At 47.4% G+C, this 16,764-nt stretch overlaps 1 protein-coding gene across 1 annotated transcript; it reads left to right on the plus strand.

Moving 5' to 3' along the window:
* Window positions 1-14,755: 14,755 nt before the first annotated feature.
* LOC109750216 (protein FAR1-RELATED SEQUENCE 5-like) lies at window positions 14,756-16,327 on the plus strand. Its single transcript, XM_020309171.1, has 3 exons — window positions 14,756-15,074; window positions 15,162-15,554; window positions 15,654-16,327. Exons 1-3 carry the CDS (start codon window positions 14,756-14,758, stop codon window positions 16,325-16,327), a joined length of 1,386 nt encoding a protein of 461 aa, XP_020164760.1.
* The last annotated feature ends 437 nt before the right edge of the window (window positions 16,328-16,764 follow it).

A 16,764-nucleotide genomic window follows, 5' to 3' on the forward strand; every position in this document is an offset into this window, starting at 1 on the left:
GTGATCCTGTAATGTGAAACGAGTTCATTTGCGCTATGCAACGCTTTTGAATTTAAAATATTACCTTTGGTGCGTCCGTTTATAAAATCTGAGAGTTGGCCAGTCGTCGGCTTCTGCCCCCATGTAACTAGTACTGGGGTGTTCGGGATAAACCTGAGCACTCTTTATCCCAATTTTGGGTCCATCGAGGGAGGTGTTTAGCACAACGAACCAGGCAATCGGACTATAAGGCTTTATCACTCTCACTTAGCCATAGAAGTCTACAATTTTAAATTTTGGCGAAGCCCCTAGTATTCGGAAGGCCGAATTTGGGGCGCTATATACGCCTAAGTCGGGCAAGGCCGACTCCCCGAAGCGGAAAAAGTCTTTAAGGACTTGAGACTTCTCGAACAGCGACCAGCTCTCGCCTTATCATGACAGTCAGTTTTCGGCTTTCTCTATTGAGGTGTTCGTCCGGAAGAACTGGGACACAATCGCAGTAGTTCTCCCAGCGCTACCTTAGCCGAGATTGCGGAACGTAAGGTACCAAAACATGGGAGCCGGGCAAACCCAACTATTGACCCAAGACATGATTCGGAGCTGATGCATATAATGCTATAAGTTCGGGGTGCCGCACTGTCGAAAGTGTTCGGACTTCTCACGCCGTATTATGGGGTATACTGAGGCCCCTGGCGTACTGGTCGTACCAGAATGTACGAGTGCAAGTTGTCGTAAATAAACAGACAAGAAAAAAGAAGGGTAATGCAATAATAGACTAATGCTATGCATTGTTATTTAAATAATACGTCAAAGCGTACTGATACAAGTAGTGCAATGAGCAAAAAATAGGACTATTTGACATGTCCTATCCAAGGGTAAGCTACGTATGGGTATTAAAAATGGGTACTTCGATTGTTATCAGAGACCACCTGGGGATTCCCTTGTACGTCTTAGCTTCTTGCCTCCTTGGTTGTTCCTTCCCGTAATGTGTCCAACAATCATACTGCCGGAAAGGGCTTCCAGAGAGTAAGGTCCTGAAAGAGAGAAAATGATAAAGGTATACAGCCCCTGGGGCGGTTGATCCGCATTGTGGGACATGCCATGGTCGTGCCCCCGCCTATGCCCATGGTATTTTTAGTGCGTAATTATGTACGCGCGGCACGGATTTTGTCGCTTGACTGGGACTAGGACAGGGGCCGAATTGCTAGGCGAACTCTGAACGTGCCAGGCGATCCTGTTGCAGGTTACTCCGGACTCGCTTGACGGTGTCCGGGGGCTTTATCGCCGAATTGGCGGTTTGCCTTAAAAGACTGCTTTGTGCTTCTACTGCGAGGGCTGCGGTGTGCTCCTCCGTGCGGAGCGAGCGTTCTGTGTTTCCATTGACTGTTATAACCCCCCTAGGTCCTGGCATCTTGAGCTTGAGGTATGTGTAATGCGGTACCGCATTGAATCTTGCAAATGCGGTTCGCCCGAGCAGTGCGTGATAGCCACTGCAGAACGGGACGATATTGAAGATTAACTCCTCGCTTCGGAAGTTGTCCGGAGATCCGAAGACCACTTCCAGTGTGATTGAGCCCGTGCAATGGGCCTCTACACCTGGGATGACGCCTTTAAAGGTGGTTTTGGTGGGTTTGATCCTCGAGGGGTCTATACCCATTTTGCGCACTGTATCCTAATAGAGCAGGTTCAGGCTGCTGCCGCCGTCCATAAGGACTCGAGTGAGGTGAAATCCGTCAATGATGGGGTCTAGGACCAATGCTGCAGACCCGCCATGACGGATACTAGTGGGGTGGTCCCTGCGATCGAAGGTGATCGGACAAGAGGACCATGGGTTGAACTTTGGGGCGACGGGCTCCATCGCATAGACGTCCCTTAGTGCACGCTTCCGTTCCCTCTTGGGAATGTGGGTTGCGTATATCATGTTCACCGTCTTTACTTGTGGGGGGAACCTCTTCTGTCCTCCCGTGTTCGGCGGCCGGGGCTCCTCCTCATCATCGCTATGCAGCCCCTTGTCCTTGTTTTCGGCATTCAACTTGCCGGCCTGCTTGAACACCCAGCATTCTCTGTTGGTGTGATTGGCTGTCTTATCGGGGGTGCCGTGGATTTGACACGAGCGATCGAGTATGCGGTCCAAACTGGACGGGCCCGGAGTACTTCTTTTGAATGGCATTTTCCGCTGACCGGGTTTAGAGCCACTGAATCCGGCATTGACTGCCATATCTTCGGCGTTATCGCCGTTGTTGCGGCGCTTATGTCTATTACGACGTGGTCTGCCGTTAGTATCTTTGGTATCTGAAGTGCCAAGATTCCTTGATGTGTTGTTGCTGCGAGCCAGCCAGCTATCCTCGCCCGCGCAAAAGCGGGTCATGAGTGTCGTGAGGGCTGCCATAGACTTCGGCTTCTCCTGGCCGAGGTGCCGGGCAAGCCACTCTTCACGGATGTTATGCTTAAATGCCGCTAAGGCCTCTGCATCCGGACAGTCGACAATTTGGTTTTTCTTAGTTAGGAACCGTGTCCAGAATTGCCTGGCCGATTCCCCTGGCTGCTGAGTTATATGGCTCAAGTCATCAGCATCCGGTGGTCGCACATAAGTGCCCTGGAAGTTGACAAGGAATGCATCTTCCAAATCCTCCCAACTGCCAACGGAGTCTGCTGGCAAGCTATTCAGCCAATGCCGAGCTGGTCCTTTGAGTTTTAGTGGGAGGTACTTGATGGCATGTAGATCATCACCGCGAGCCATGTGGATGTGGAGGAGGAAATCCTCGATCCATACCGCGGGATCTGTTGTACCATCATATGATTCAATATTTACGGGTTTAAAACCCTCTGGGAATTCGTGATCCATTACTTCATCAGTGAAGCATAGGGGGTGTGCGGCGCTTCTGTGCCGGGCTATATCACGATGCAGTTCGTATGAATCTTGTCTGCTGTATTCGGCCCGGCCGGATTTACTTTTAGTGTATCCGGCGTGACGGTCATCGTCCCGCGTTGGTGCACGCCCCCGTGATCCGTAGATCGATCTTGCATGTTTTGCCTTGTTTTCCAATATGCCTCGCAGGTCCCGCGTATTGCCCCGGGCCTTGGTATTTTTGTTTGAGTGCCGGCGGGGTGCAGGCTGAACTTCAGGCTGAAATGCCTCTCTATCTCGGCCACAAGGTGGCCGATCAGCCGCATCGTATGCTGGTGATGTAGGTTTCAATGCTTCCTCCTCGAGTCAGGGTAGCAACCTGCACTTTGGGTAACTCCTGGAGGGGCGTTCGAGTTCGTATTCCTCGGCCGCAAGGACTTCGGTCCATCTGTCTGCTAGCAAATCTTGATCAGCTCGAAGCTATTGTTGCTTTTTCTTCAGGCTATTTGCTGTGGCTATAAGCCGGCGCTTGAAGCGCTCCTGCTCGATGGGATCCTCAGGCACGATAAATTCTTCGTCGCCGAGGCTCACCTCGTCTTCGGAGAGAGGCATGTAATTATCCTCCGTTTCTCCATCTGCTGCCTGTTCTGCAGGGCTAGCTTGTTCATCCTCCCGCTCTAAATCTGGCTGGAGGGGATTGTCGTCGTCTTCGGCACTATCCGGAGTGTTATTGTCTCTTGTGCCGGTATCACTACTTTTGCTATGGCGGGACTTAGAGCGGCGCCGTTGACGTCGATGCTTGGGTTGCTTCTTGGAGGGGTCATCCTCCGCTGTCTTATCGCCATTGCCTTCTTTGGGGGTATCCACCATGTATATATCATATGATGAGGTGGCGGTCCAGCACCCTGTGGGCGGTGGTTCCTTTTCGTCTCCTGCATCGTCGTCCATACCGTCGATGTCTTCGGAGTCGAAGTCAAGCATGTCGGTTAAATCGTCGACAATGGCTACTAAGTGGGTGGTGGGTGGGGAGCGAATTTCTTCGTCGTCCGCATCCCATTCTAGCCGCACATAGTTCAGCCAAGGTTCTCCTGACAAGGAGAGAGACCTTAATGAATTTAGCACATCACCAAAAGGCGAGTGCTGAAAGATATCCGCGGAGGTAAACTCCATGATCGGTGCCCAATCGGATTCGATAGGCACGGATGCAGGCGGCTCAGAGCCCGTGGCCAGGGACGAATCCAATGGTTCGGCAACACGGCTCTCGTAAGGGGTGTGGTCAGTATTCGGCTCTATCGCCACTGAGAGTGCGGCCTCCAAGGTGGGGTCTATCCACCCGTCCTCGGATGGCGCAATTTGCTCCGGAATGAGGGCCGGAGTAGTTGCAGGTGTGATCTCCCGAACACTGTCCGACAGCAGAGTTACGTCATGCTCGTCGTGATTGTGCGGCGCACCCGACATGGGTTTGAATCCGTCGAAGATCAAGTCTCCGCGGATGTCGGCAGTATAGTTCAAGTTTCTGAACCTGACCTGATGGCCAGGGGCGTAGCTCTCGATCTGCTCCAGGTGGCCAAGCGAGTTGGCCCGTAGTGCGAAGCCGCCGAATACGAAGATCTGTCCGGGGAGGAAAACCTCACCCTGGATCGCATCGTTGGCAATGATTGAAGGAGCCATCAAGCCTTACGGTGACGGCACAGTGGAACTCTCAATGAAAGCACCAATGTCGGTGTCAAAACCGGCGGATCTCGGGTAGGGGGTCCCGAACTGTGCGTCTAAGGCGGATGGTAACAGGAGGCGGGGGACACAATGTTTACCCAGGTTCGGGCCCTCTCGATGGAGGTAATACCCTACTTCCTGCTTGATTGATCTTGATGATATGAGTATTACAAGAGTTGATCTACCACGAGATCGTAGAGGCTAAACCCTAGAAGCTAGCCTATGGTATGATTGTTGTTGTCCTACGGACTAAACCCTCCGGTTTATATAGACACCGGAGGGGGCTAGGGTTACACAGAGTCGGTTACAAGGGAGGAGATCTACATATCCGTATCGCCAAGCTTGCCTTCCACGCCAAGGAGAGTCCCATCCAGACACGGGACGAAGTCTTCAATCTTGTATCTTCATAGTCCAATAGTCCGACTAAAGTATATAGTCCGGCCGTCCAAGGACCCCCTAATCCAGGACTCCCTCATCCCCTCCTAGTAGGACTAGGAAAGGAGGAATCCTACTCCTACTAGGAGGAGGATTCCTCCCCTCCTTGGTGCGCCCTAGGTCCGGCCGGCCTCCCCCTTGCTCCTTTATATACGGGGGCAGGGGGCACCCTAGAACACAACAACAAACATTGTCTTAGCCGTGTGCGGTTCCCCCCTCCACCATAATCCACCTCGGTCATATCGTTGCAGTGCTTAGGCGAAGCCCTGCGCCGGTAACTTCATCATCACCGTCATCATGCTATCGTGCTGACGAAGGTCTCCCTCGACACTCAGCTGGATCGAGAGTTCACGGGACGTCACCAAGCTGAACATGTGCAGATCGCGGAGGTGCCGTACTTTCGGTACTAGGATCGGTCGGATCATGAAGACGTACGACTACATCAACCGCGTTGTCATAACGCTTCCGCTTTCGGTGTACGAGGGTACATAGACAACACTCTCCCCTCACTTTGCTATGCATCACCTAGATGGATCTTGCGTGTGCGTAGGAATTTTTTTGAAATTACCGCGTTCCCCAACAGTGGCATCCGAGCCAGGTTTATGCGTAGATGTTATATGCACGAGTAGAACAAAAATGAGTTGTGGGCGATAATAGTCATACTGCTTACCAGCATGTCATACTTTGATTCAGCGGTATTGTTGGATGAAGCGGCCCGGACCGACATTACGCGTACGCTTACGCGAGACTGGTTCTACCGACGTGCTTCACACACAGGTGGCTGGCGGGTGTCAGTTTCTCCAACTTTAGTTGAATGGAGTGTGGCTACGCCCGGTCCTTGTTGAAGGTTAAAACAATACACTTGACGAAAAATCATTGTGGTTTTGATGCGTAGGTAAGAACGGTTCTTGCTCAGCCCGTAGCAGCCACGTAAAACTTGCAACAACAAAGTTGAGGACGTCTAACTTGTTTTTGCAGGGCATGTTGTGATGTGATATGGTCAAGACATGATGCTAAATTTTATTGTATGAGATGATCATGTTTTGTAACAGAATTATCGGCAACTGAGTATGCACTGTTGCGAAAGTTCGTCGTGCCGAGACACCACGTGATGATCGGGTGTGATAAGCTCTACGTTCACATACAACGGGTGCAAGCCAGTTTTGCACACGCAGAATACTCGGGTTAAACTTGACGAGCCTAGCATATGCAGATATGGCCTCGGAACACTGAGACCGAAAGGTCGAGCGTGAATCATATAGTATATATGATCAACATAGTGATGTTCATTGAAAACTACTTCATCTCACGTGATGATCGGACATGGTTTAGTTGATTTGGATCACGTGATCACTTAGATGATTAGAGGGATGTCTATCTAAGTGTGAGTTCTTTAGTAATATGATTAATTGAACTATAATTTATCATGAACTTAGTACCTGATAGTATTTTGCATGTCTATATTGTTGTAGATAGATGGCCCGTGCAGTTGTTCCGTTGAATTTCAATGCGTTCCTAGAGAAATCTAAGTTGAAATATGATGGTAGCAACTACACGGACTTGGTCCGTAACTTGAGTATTATCCTCATTGCTGCACAGAAGAATTACATCCTGAAAGCACCGCTAGGTGCCAAACCCGATGCAGGAGCAACGCCAGATGTTATGAATGTCTGGCAGAGCAAATCTGATGACTACTCGATAGTTCAGTGTGCCATGCTTTATGGCTTAGAACCGGGCATCAACGACGTTTTGAACGTCATGGAGCATATGAGATGTTCCAGGAGTTGAAGTTAATATTTCAAGCAAATGCCCAGATTGAGAGATATGAAGTCTCCGATAAGTTCTAAAGTTGCAAAATGGAGGAGAATAGTTCTGTCAGTGAGCATATACTCAAAATGTCTGGGTATAACAATCACTTGATTCAACTGGGAGTTAACCTTCCTGATGATTATGTCATTGACAGAATTCTTCAATCACTGCCACCAAGCTACAAGAGCTTCGTGATGAACTATAATATGCAAGGGATGGATAAGACAATTCCCGAGCTCTTCGCAATGCTAAAGGCTGCGGAGGTAGAAATCAAGAAAGAGCATCAAGTGTTGATGGTCAACAAGACTACCGGTTTCAAGAAAAGGGGTAAAGGGAAGAAGGGGAACTTCAAGAAGAATGGCAAGCAAGTTGCTGCTCAAGTGAAGAAGCCCAAGTCTGGACCTAAACCTGAGACTGAGTGCTTCTACTGCAAAGGAACTAGTCACTGGAAGCAGAACTGCCCCATGGCGGATAAGAAGGATGTCAAGGTGAACAAAGGTATATGTGATATACATGTTATTGATGTGTACCTTACTAATGCTCGTAGTAGTGCCTGGTTATTTGATACTGGTTCTGTTGCTAATATTTGCAACTCGAAATAGGGACTGCGGATTAAGCGAAGATTGGCTAAGGACGAGGTGATGATGCGCGTGGAAAATGGTTCCAAAGTTGATGTGATCGCCGTCGGCACGCTACCTCTACATCTACCTTCGGGATTAGTTTTAGACCTGAATAATTGTTATTTGGTGCCAGTGTTAAGCATGAATATTATATCTAGATCTTGTTTAATGCGAGACTGTTATTCATTTAAATCAGTGAATAATGGTTGTTCTATTTATATGAGTAATATCTTTTATGGTCATGCACCTTTGAAGAATGGTCTATTTTTATTGAATCTTGATAGTAGTGACACACATATTCATAATACTGAAGTCAAAAGATGCAGAGTTGATAATGATAGTGCAACTTATTTGTGGCACTGCCGTTTAGGTCATATTGGTGTAAAGAGCATGAAGAAACTCCATTCTAATGGACTTGGAATCACTTGGTACTTGCGAACCATGCCTCATGGGCAAGATGACAAAAACTCCGTTCTCCGGAACAATGGAGCGAGCAACAGATTTGTTGGAAATCATACATACTGATGTATGTCGTCCGATGAATATTGAGGCTAGCGGCGGGTATCGTTATTTTCTCACCTTCACAGATGATTTGAGCAGATATGGGTATATCTACTTAATGAAACATAAGTCTGAAACATTTGAAAAGTTCAAAGAATTTCAAAGTGAAGTGGAAAATCATCATAACAAGAAACTAAAGTTTCTACGATCTGATCGTGGAGGAGAATATTTGAGTTATGAGTTTGGTCTTCATTTAAAACAATGCGGAATAGTTTCGCAACTCACGCCACCCGGAACACCACAGCGTAATGGTGTGTCCGAACGTCGTAATCGTACTTTACTAGATATGGTGCGATCTATGATGTCTCTTACTGATTTACCGATATCGTTTTGGGGTTATGCTTTAGAGACGGCTGCATTCACATTAAATAGGGCACCTTATAAATCCATTGAGACGACATCTTATGAACTGTGGTTTGGCAAGAAACCCAAGTTGTCATTTCTTAAAGTTTGGGGCTGCGATGCTTATGTGAAAAAGCTTCAACCTGATAAGCTCGAACCCAAATCAGAGAAATGTGTCTTCATAGGATACCCAAAGGAGACTGTTGGGTACACCTTCTATCACAGATCCGAAGGTATCGGGGATATACCCAGCGGTGTAACCCAGCCGGAAGTATAACCCGGCCGGACTTGGCGACTCACTAATGACCCGCCCTGACTAGACGACTCACTAAGTGACCCGCCCGAGCCTGGCGACTCATGGGTGACCCGGCTAGCGGGTCAGAGGAGCGACAAGACTCGGTGGCCCAGAAGGCGGTTCATGGAAGGCCGGCTCACGTTATGTTATGTCGGCTTAAAGAGGAAAGCATAAGGAATATTCCCTTACAAAGGAAGCAAGACGAAGATTCCACTTGTAATAGATAGTCCTAATCCTACTAGGACTCCACATATAACCCACCCCTCCAACTTATATAAGGAGGGACAGGGCACCCCAAGAGGGACAAGTTTTTCACAAGTTAGGTTTAGACAGACAAGTCAATAGCTCTCGAGATAGAGCACCCTTGTAATTGTGATCATCATCTTCAATATCAATGAAGCAGGATGTAGGCTTTTACCTCCACCGTGAGGGGCCGAACCTGGGTAAAACCTCGCGTCTCTCGGTTCCGACCAACCCCTTCAAGCTACCACATAGATGTGTTGGCCTCACGACTAAGTCCTGACACTAAGGACATCTGCCGTGGCAAATCCACGACAGTTGGCGCCCACCGTGGGGCTGGCGCACGGTGGTGTTTTGAGTTCTTGAAAGGATTTCTTTAGGGATCGAGAAGTTCACGATTAACTAGATGAATAAAGTTCCGGTGCGGAAGGATCAACATTATCTCTATGGCGAGAGGTGGAGGCAGTATATATGATTCTGGGTTTAAAAAGAAAGAGTTAGGGTTCCATCTATGCGCGTCGCCGTCGCGTCGTCTCAATCCGTCCAGTCCGAGACGAGATCTTCTGCATGAGGTGATTAGTCTGCCACGTTACTACTCCGAGGCCGACTGGAGTTCAAGTGTGAGCCGGTTCGGATTGAAGTCCGCAGATGATTAGGTTGAATAGTATGGAAGTACAAGTTGTGGCACTTTTTTCACGAGAAGCATCGCCATGGTTTGAGTTTGCTTGCCCCGAAAAATTATAGCAAAAAAAAGAAGGGGGAAGAAGGAGCGGCCAAGCTAACCAGACGAAAAACAATTGGGGGCGAAAAGTCTCTTGCCTGGCATCACGGGAAGAGCTAAATCTACACGCGTACCGAGGTTGTCCGATCACATCAATCAACCAAAGATGCTACTCCTAGTACTACATGGAATTAGAGGCAGATTAGGAGATGCACAAATACAGCTACTACTAATTGCATAGACCAGCGTCCAGATCAGCCCAACAAATGTGTCTATGCCAGTGTACTAGTTTCATTGTACTACCTTTCATAACAAAGGATAGACGACGAAGATTGTCCAGCTCCGACTGCACGATTTCCTGTTGTGGCCACGGCATCATCTGCAATTGATAACACAGATCAGATCACCTTCCTGCCAGATCAGCGAAGCCTGCGAGCCGCCCTCGACTGCGGCCTCAAAACTGCGTGACCCGGCCACGACCACCGTCAGCAAGCCGCAGCTCCGGCATGTTTTTGTGACCATGTTTTTCGTGAGCCGTCATGTTTACTATTTGTCTCGCCGTGTCACTTCCAAGACGCCGCACGTGGACCCGCTGCACCTACCGCGGCCAAGTTGCCTCGTTCCCCTGTCGCCTCCACTGGATGAAAGAACCTGGGAGAAAGAACCTTTTTTCACAGTACAAGTCTGAAATGCTGTGCCTAAAGTCTGTTTGGCTGTTACAATATTTGGAGGGGATTAACCATCGTTGTTGCATGCTACATCCACGTCAAAACAGTCCAAAGGAAAAGAAGCGATCTGCCAGGTTGGAGTATTATTTAACAAACGGTTGGGCTAAAAATCAGTCGACTGATTTTTTTATGAAGTCTCAGTCGACCGAACTGACCGTTAGATTTCTTTGCTGTTTCGTTTTTAGCGTTTCGTGTGTGCAGCCCAGGTAGGATCCATGCTTCGAGATGGGCTCTCTTTTGTCTTTTGTTTTTTCTATCAGGCTGTGGTTTGCACGAGGGGCTGGCCACGGGATGGTCTTCTCCGTTGTTAGTTGGCCTTTTCTTTTTTTGTTGGTCTGTTAGATTTATTTTTATTTTCTCCTATATTTTTCATTTATTCTTTTGTATATGTTTGTTTTCCTTCTTATATTCATTTTTCTACATGTATTTTTGTGCTTTTGTATCATTTATTTTTAGTTATATTTTCTTCGTTACATTTTTGTTTTTCATTTTTAATTTATTTTCCTTTTTTTCTCTATTTTATTTTGTTGTTCTTAGCACACATTCTGTTGCACTGCCTTACTGTGTATGTACCTTGAGGTGTGTGAATGCCCATAACGCAACTTGCAACTACATGTGTCACGACACGTCTACAACTGCAAGTGGTACAACGCGACTACAACTAAAGGGGAGAATTGCTGATCAATTGCATGTCCATCACTAGAGTTGCAACTGCACTTGTCGTACCACGCCTGCAACTGCAAGTGCTACAACACGGCTGAAAGTGGAGGGGAGAGATGTCGGCCAGTTGCATGTCCATCACTAGAGTTGCAACTGCACGTGTCGCAATCCGCCTGCAACTCCAAGGGGTACAACACAACTGCAACCGGAGGGGAGGGATGTCGGCTAGTTGCATGTCCATCACTAGAGTTGCAACTGCACGTGTTGCAACATGCATGCAGCTGCAAGGCGTACAACACGACTGCAATTGGAGGGGGAGATGTGTCGGCCGGTTGCATGTCCATCAATAGAGTTGCAACTGCATGTGTCGAAACCCTCTAGCAACTGCAAGTGGTACAACGCGACTACAACTAGATGGGGAGGGATGTTTGTCAGTTGCATGTCCTCACTAGAGTTGCAACTGCATGTGTCACAACCCGCCTGCAACTGCAATTTGTGCGGATCGATTTTTTATTTTTATTTTTTATTTTATATTAACAATAAAATCTAATTTTTTAAATGTAAAAATAATAATCTATATAATGGTAGGAAAATGGACCGAAATAGAAGGTGTAGTGATGCTCTGCCGAAGGGAAGAATAAAAGAAAAATGGGCTAATTCCCATGAGCGACTAGACAAAGGCGTATAGCAAGAAAAGAGAAAAACAACGCTAATTCCTAGCCGAATGACGAGCCGGCCGAAGGAAAACGTACAGCCCCACACCCACATGCATGATTTGCTCAAAAGAAAAAAAAGCCCACATGCATGACGTTAGCCGACTGAGACTTCACCAAGTCTCAGTCGACTGATGCCTAGTCAGACCCTTTAACAAAGAACTACTAAGTACGTTATTTGGAAAGTACTACTTGAGTACGACATCACATGAGCAACTGTGAGATAGTTTTGTTAAATCCACCGTGATTTGGAAGACTTGAATATGGATTAGTCAAAATCGCCACGATCTGGAGGAGAATGGTGTGACCCACCTCAGTGACTCACCGGCGTGATGGCCGACCTCCACAGCCGTCCGCCTCTGCTGCTGCTGCGCGCGCGTGTGTACGCACAACCATCCGCTCGCCTCTGCTGCCATCCGAGCCGCCTGAGTCGGCTGCCTGATGCCCTACGCTGCGCCCCTGCAGGCTCTTCGCGTTGTGGAGTTGCAGTAGCAAAAACAGGCTCTATTGCTGCAGGCTGGAAAAGTTAAGGACGCCGACAACTACCACACGTGTGGTGTATCGGGTGGTTGTGCAGCATGCCCTGTGTGGTACGGAGACGACCCCGCCCGCACGACCGCGTCCGGGCAGGTGCAGCCACAGGTCGCACGTCAGGTGTGTGGCAAAATTGCCCACACGTCTGGGCAAACGACCGCGCTGCCCGCACGACCCAGCACGCCAGTCATCCCGGCCTCCGTTCGATCCCCATTCCGACCCGCCACCGTCTTCTCCTACCTCTCGATCCCCTACCTCCATCGCCTTCCTTCTCTGGTTGCCATGGCAACCAGAGCAGATCCATAGCGCCTTCCCACTGCTAACCAACCCTGCCCTCCCAAGACAACCAGCTAAAATAGGTGAATCTCCGATCTCCTTCTGTTTCTCGTCCTTCTTCTGGCCAGAAATTTGAAATTGCAAATTTGCCAACGAAGATGGCGACTGGATCCACACTATCAGGGCAAAACACCCCACGGATTTGTGTGTATTCGCATTTGCCAACCAACATACGCCAGATCTGCCATGTACTATGCTAGAGTTGAGCTAAGATTCTCGGTTGGCTTGGTGCGAGTAGTTGGTAATGAAGGATGCGTAGGAATCACCAAAAATAGGGAGAGAAAGGAGAAATTTGGCATAGGGAGGTAGGAAAAATAATTGCCACTTGTGTCTAACATCAGTTGCCACCTATCGCTGCCGTTAACTGCCACCATGTTATCTTGTTGCTTGCCATCCTATTTTATTGGCTGTTGCCATCGCTTCAAAATGATAGCTGGCACCCATTTTAGAAAAGAGAGTGGATGTGCATGTCCTACTTGCCATGATGTGTTGGTTTTCAACGCAGGAAATGTGATAAGATTGTCGTGTTATCTTCTACATGCAAACAACAAGAATGCATTTTTTGCGGATTGTTGATGCGTTCTTGTTCATGCAGTGACTGAAAACACATTGGCAGAAACAAAACTGGGAAGAATGAATCATAAGACGACACTGATCCTTGGTTTTCCCAAAGGCCGGAAACGCCCCCTTGGGATGCAGCAGAGTACAGTCAACTCATTTCTGCATGGCCGTTGCTGCCACTACTAGAGCAGTACGCGGGCATCGGTACGATGCATGATAACAAAAAAAGAACATTTGCCATATTCGCGACGATGAAGATGTCATTCTACTTATGTCCTACATTGTTATTTTTCGCAGGTTCTTATAAGCAAAACACATTCAGGGGGCACCATGGCAAGTTTAGTCACAGGGCCCTAACACTGACAAATGTACGGGCAACCAACTTTAAGTAGCTAATGTGGCAAATCAAGGTAACGCATACGAAAAAGAAACATACTGGTGTGGACATGAAAATTAAACTTGCAAAGGATGGCAAAAGACTCACGAGTTATATCGGAAAAAATGTAGGACCTTCATGCAACACGTGGCATCAGGCGGCAACCATGTTCCTGCCATCGACGTCATACACAGGTGAGTCCATGAAGTAAAGTTGTGGACAGTGAATTAGGAGAATCAGCATAGCTGACAAATGCAGTTGCCATGCGTCGACAACTGCAGTTGCCATGCCTAGACAACTGCAGTTGCCATGCCTGGACAACTGCAGTTTCCATGTGTCATAAAATGTGATTGCAAATGTCTAAAACAACTGTGGACGACACAGGTGAACAAACAATGTGTGGCATGGATGCACCGCTACATGTGCCATGTTGAAAAAACTACAGTTGCCATGCATTTACCAGCTGCTAACATGATCATAGGTTGTTACGGTGGAACCATATCGGCAAACGTCTCATGGCAAGCTTCACAGTTGCATCAAATTGGAATGACAGACCACATAAGATCAGCACATGCAACACAACAAGGTAAAAAAATGTGAACCAGAATACTGTACTGCATTTGCTTTTGTGGGAATAGCATGTGAGGAAAAGTAGATTTGTAATGGTGGTGGTGGAAAAAAACAAACAAAAAATGCTACCAAGTGGTCGCGTGCAAAAGAGTCATCTATTGTCTTCGGGTTTTGCCAATTGATATAAGAGTGTGTGCAACATTCATGATTGATCGCATTTGCCTAGTGAGCTCCAACCTAGAATACAAGTTTTGATGCTAGAAGATACTGGTTGCAATGTCTTACAGTAGTTGCCATGTATGTTGGACTGTAGCTACCATGGCTATAGAACCCAAGTTTTGATGCTAGAAGATGCTGGTTGCCATGTCTTGGCAATAGTGGTTGCCATGTTTGTTGGACTGTAGCTGCCATGACTGGAGAACTACAGTTGCCATGCATGGCCATATGCAGATTCCACGGCTTGCTGTGTGAATGATGTAATGCCAAATCACATGCAGTTCCTATATTTCGTTACGATAAACATGCCATCCAAGCAAAAATGCTTACGCTCGTAACTGTTTTTTTTATTGCAGGACCTTCAACTACAATCAACAGCGGCGCGGGAACATATACTGTGGGAAGCTCTGAGCGCACGGAAGAAGCGTCCACCAGCCAGCCAACAATCATGCCACAAACAACGCAGAGTCAGTGTTAGAAATGGCAATCGTTCCAGCAATGCCGACAAGCACACCTTTGCACACCAGCACAAGCAACACTCAAGCAGATGAAACAGCCGCCGATACTGAAGTGAATGATGAAAATGATGACAAAGCACAAGGGGATGCAGAAGATGGGCAATCAGAAATCATGGTACCTAAGCCACCGTATGTTGGGCAGAGATTTGATTCATTTGAAGATGCAAAGGAATTCTACCAGACATATGCAAAGTTCCATGGGTTTGCGGTCAACACCGAATACCATAGAAAAATTAAAAAAACTAACGAGTACAGCAGAGGTGAGATGAGGTGCTACAGGGCACAAAGGAACAAGAAGGGTAAAGGTGTTGCGACTGTCGTTCAGGAATGAAAGAGAGGTATCATTGTCAAGACGGAATGCCATGTTCGGTGTAAGCTGAACGTAGATGGAGCATGGTGGGTGGTCACTGAATATTTTGACGAGCACAACCACAAACTCATAAAGAAGTTTGACCTGGTAAAATTTCTGACCGCCCACAGAGGATTCACCCCCCTTGAGAAGAAATTCATAAAGCTGCTACATGATTGTAACGTCGGTCCATCAAGAATGGTCCAGATACCGTCCCTCATCCACAGCAAAAATGGGACTCTGAGTAGCATGCCCTACATACCAGCAGACGTCACAAACCTAAAGGCAAAGTACCGTAGAGAGAGCAGGTTGGCTGACATAGAAGACATGATAGCCTACTTCGATGAGAAAGCGAAGGAAGATCCAGATTTCTTCTATAAGATAAGATTGGACGATGAGGACCGTGTCAGGAACATGTATTGGGTGGATGGTGCTGCACGAAGATCCTAGAAACATTTCCGAGATTGCATTTCGTTTGACGCGACATATCTCACTAATATGTACAAGAGGCCATGCGCTCCATTCATAGGAATAAATAACCACAATCAGTCATTGCAGTTCGGATACGGGCTCGTTCGGAACAAAGACACAGATGGGTACACTTGGCTGTTCAAGACCTTCTTGGAGTGCATGGGTGGACTTGCTCCGATGAACATAATAACAGACCAGGATTTTAGCATGCGTGCAGGCATAGAGGAGGTCTTTCCGTTGGCAGTGCACAGGCACTGCAGGTGGCACATTATAAAGAAGGATGAGGAGACGCTAGGACTGTTCTTTGCTGACGGTCCAGATCTGCACAAGGCATTCGAGCTGTGCGTGGACCACAGATTGACGGTGGAGGAGTTTAAACGGAGCTGGACAGCTATGATTGAAACATATCAAGTCCAAGACCACGAGACGCTAGCTAGCCTGTGGGAGAAGCGAATGTACTGGGTGCCAGCCTACTTCATGCAGTGCTTCTTCCCATTTCTGCAGACTGCACAGCGTAGCGAGGGGTTCAATGCTGTTTTGAAGCGGTACGTGAGCCCTAGCAACTCATTGCTACAGTTTGCCAAGCAGTACACAGCTTTGCAACAGAAAATACTGGGATCTGAGCTACAGCAAGAAGCAAACACCGCGCTCAAGCAGCCTAAATTGCTAACATATTTACCAATGGAGAGGCAGATGAGCAAAACATATACCAACAAGATTTTTAACAAGTAAGTCAGTTGTGTTACAGTCTTCTTTGCACAAGCATGAAGGTAGTAGGTGCCATGTAGAATGCAATGCAGTTGAAAAGCTTATTTGAAAATGATGATATTTTGAAAGTAGCCATTGAGTATAGAGTAACCATGATATGTAGTTGCCATGTGAAGTCAACTACAGTTGCCATGTTTAATGAACTTCAGTTTCCATGTTTAATGAACTGCAATTGCCATGTTTACCCAACTGCAGTTGCCATGTTTAATGAACTGCAGTTGCCATGTTTAATGAACTGTACTTCCATTGGCCATGATGGTATGGAATGCACATGCCAATTAAAAATGTTATGCAATTGCCATGTGAAGTCAACTACAGTTGCCATGTTTAATGAACTGCAGTTGCCATGTTTAATGAACTGCAGTTGCCATGTTTACTCAACTGCAGTTGCCATGTTTAAT

This window comes from Aegilops tauschii, chromosome 2 (assembly GCF_002575655.3).
Source record: "Aegilops tauschii subsp. strangulata cultivar AL8/78 chromosome 2, Aet v6.0, whole genome shotgun sequence".
Classification (NCBI taxonomy): Eukaryota; Viridiplantae; Streptophyta; class Magnoliopsida; order Poales; family Poaceae; genus Aegilops; species Aegilops tauschii.

Bases quoted from the DNA above. Each gene is read 5' to 3' on its own strand.
- LOC109750216 (XM_020309171.1), top strand. From the start codon at position 14,756: ATGCCGACAAGCACACCTTTGCACACCAGCACAAGCAACACTCAAGCA. The intron at 15,075-15,161 runs GTAAAGGTGTTG...AGCTGAACGTAG, and splicing joins GGCACAAAGGAACAAGAAGG to ATGGAGCATGGTGGGTGGTC. The intron at 15,555-15,653 runs GTGCTGCACGAA...CTCCATTCATAG, and splicing joins GAACATGTATTGGGTGGATG to GAATAAATAACCACAATCAG.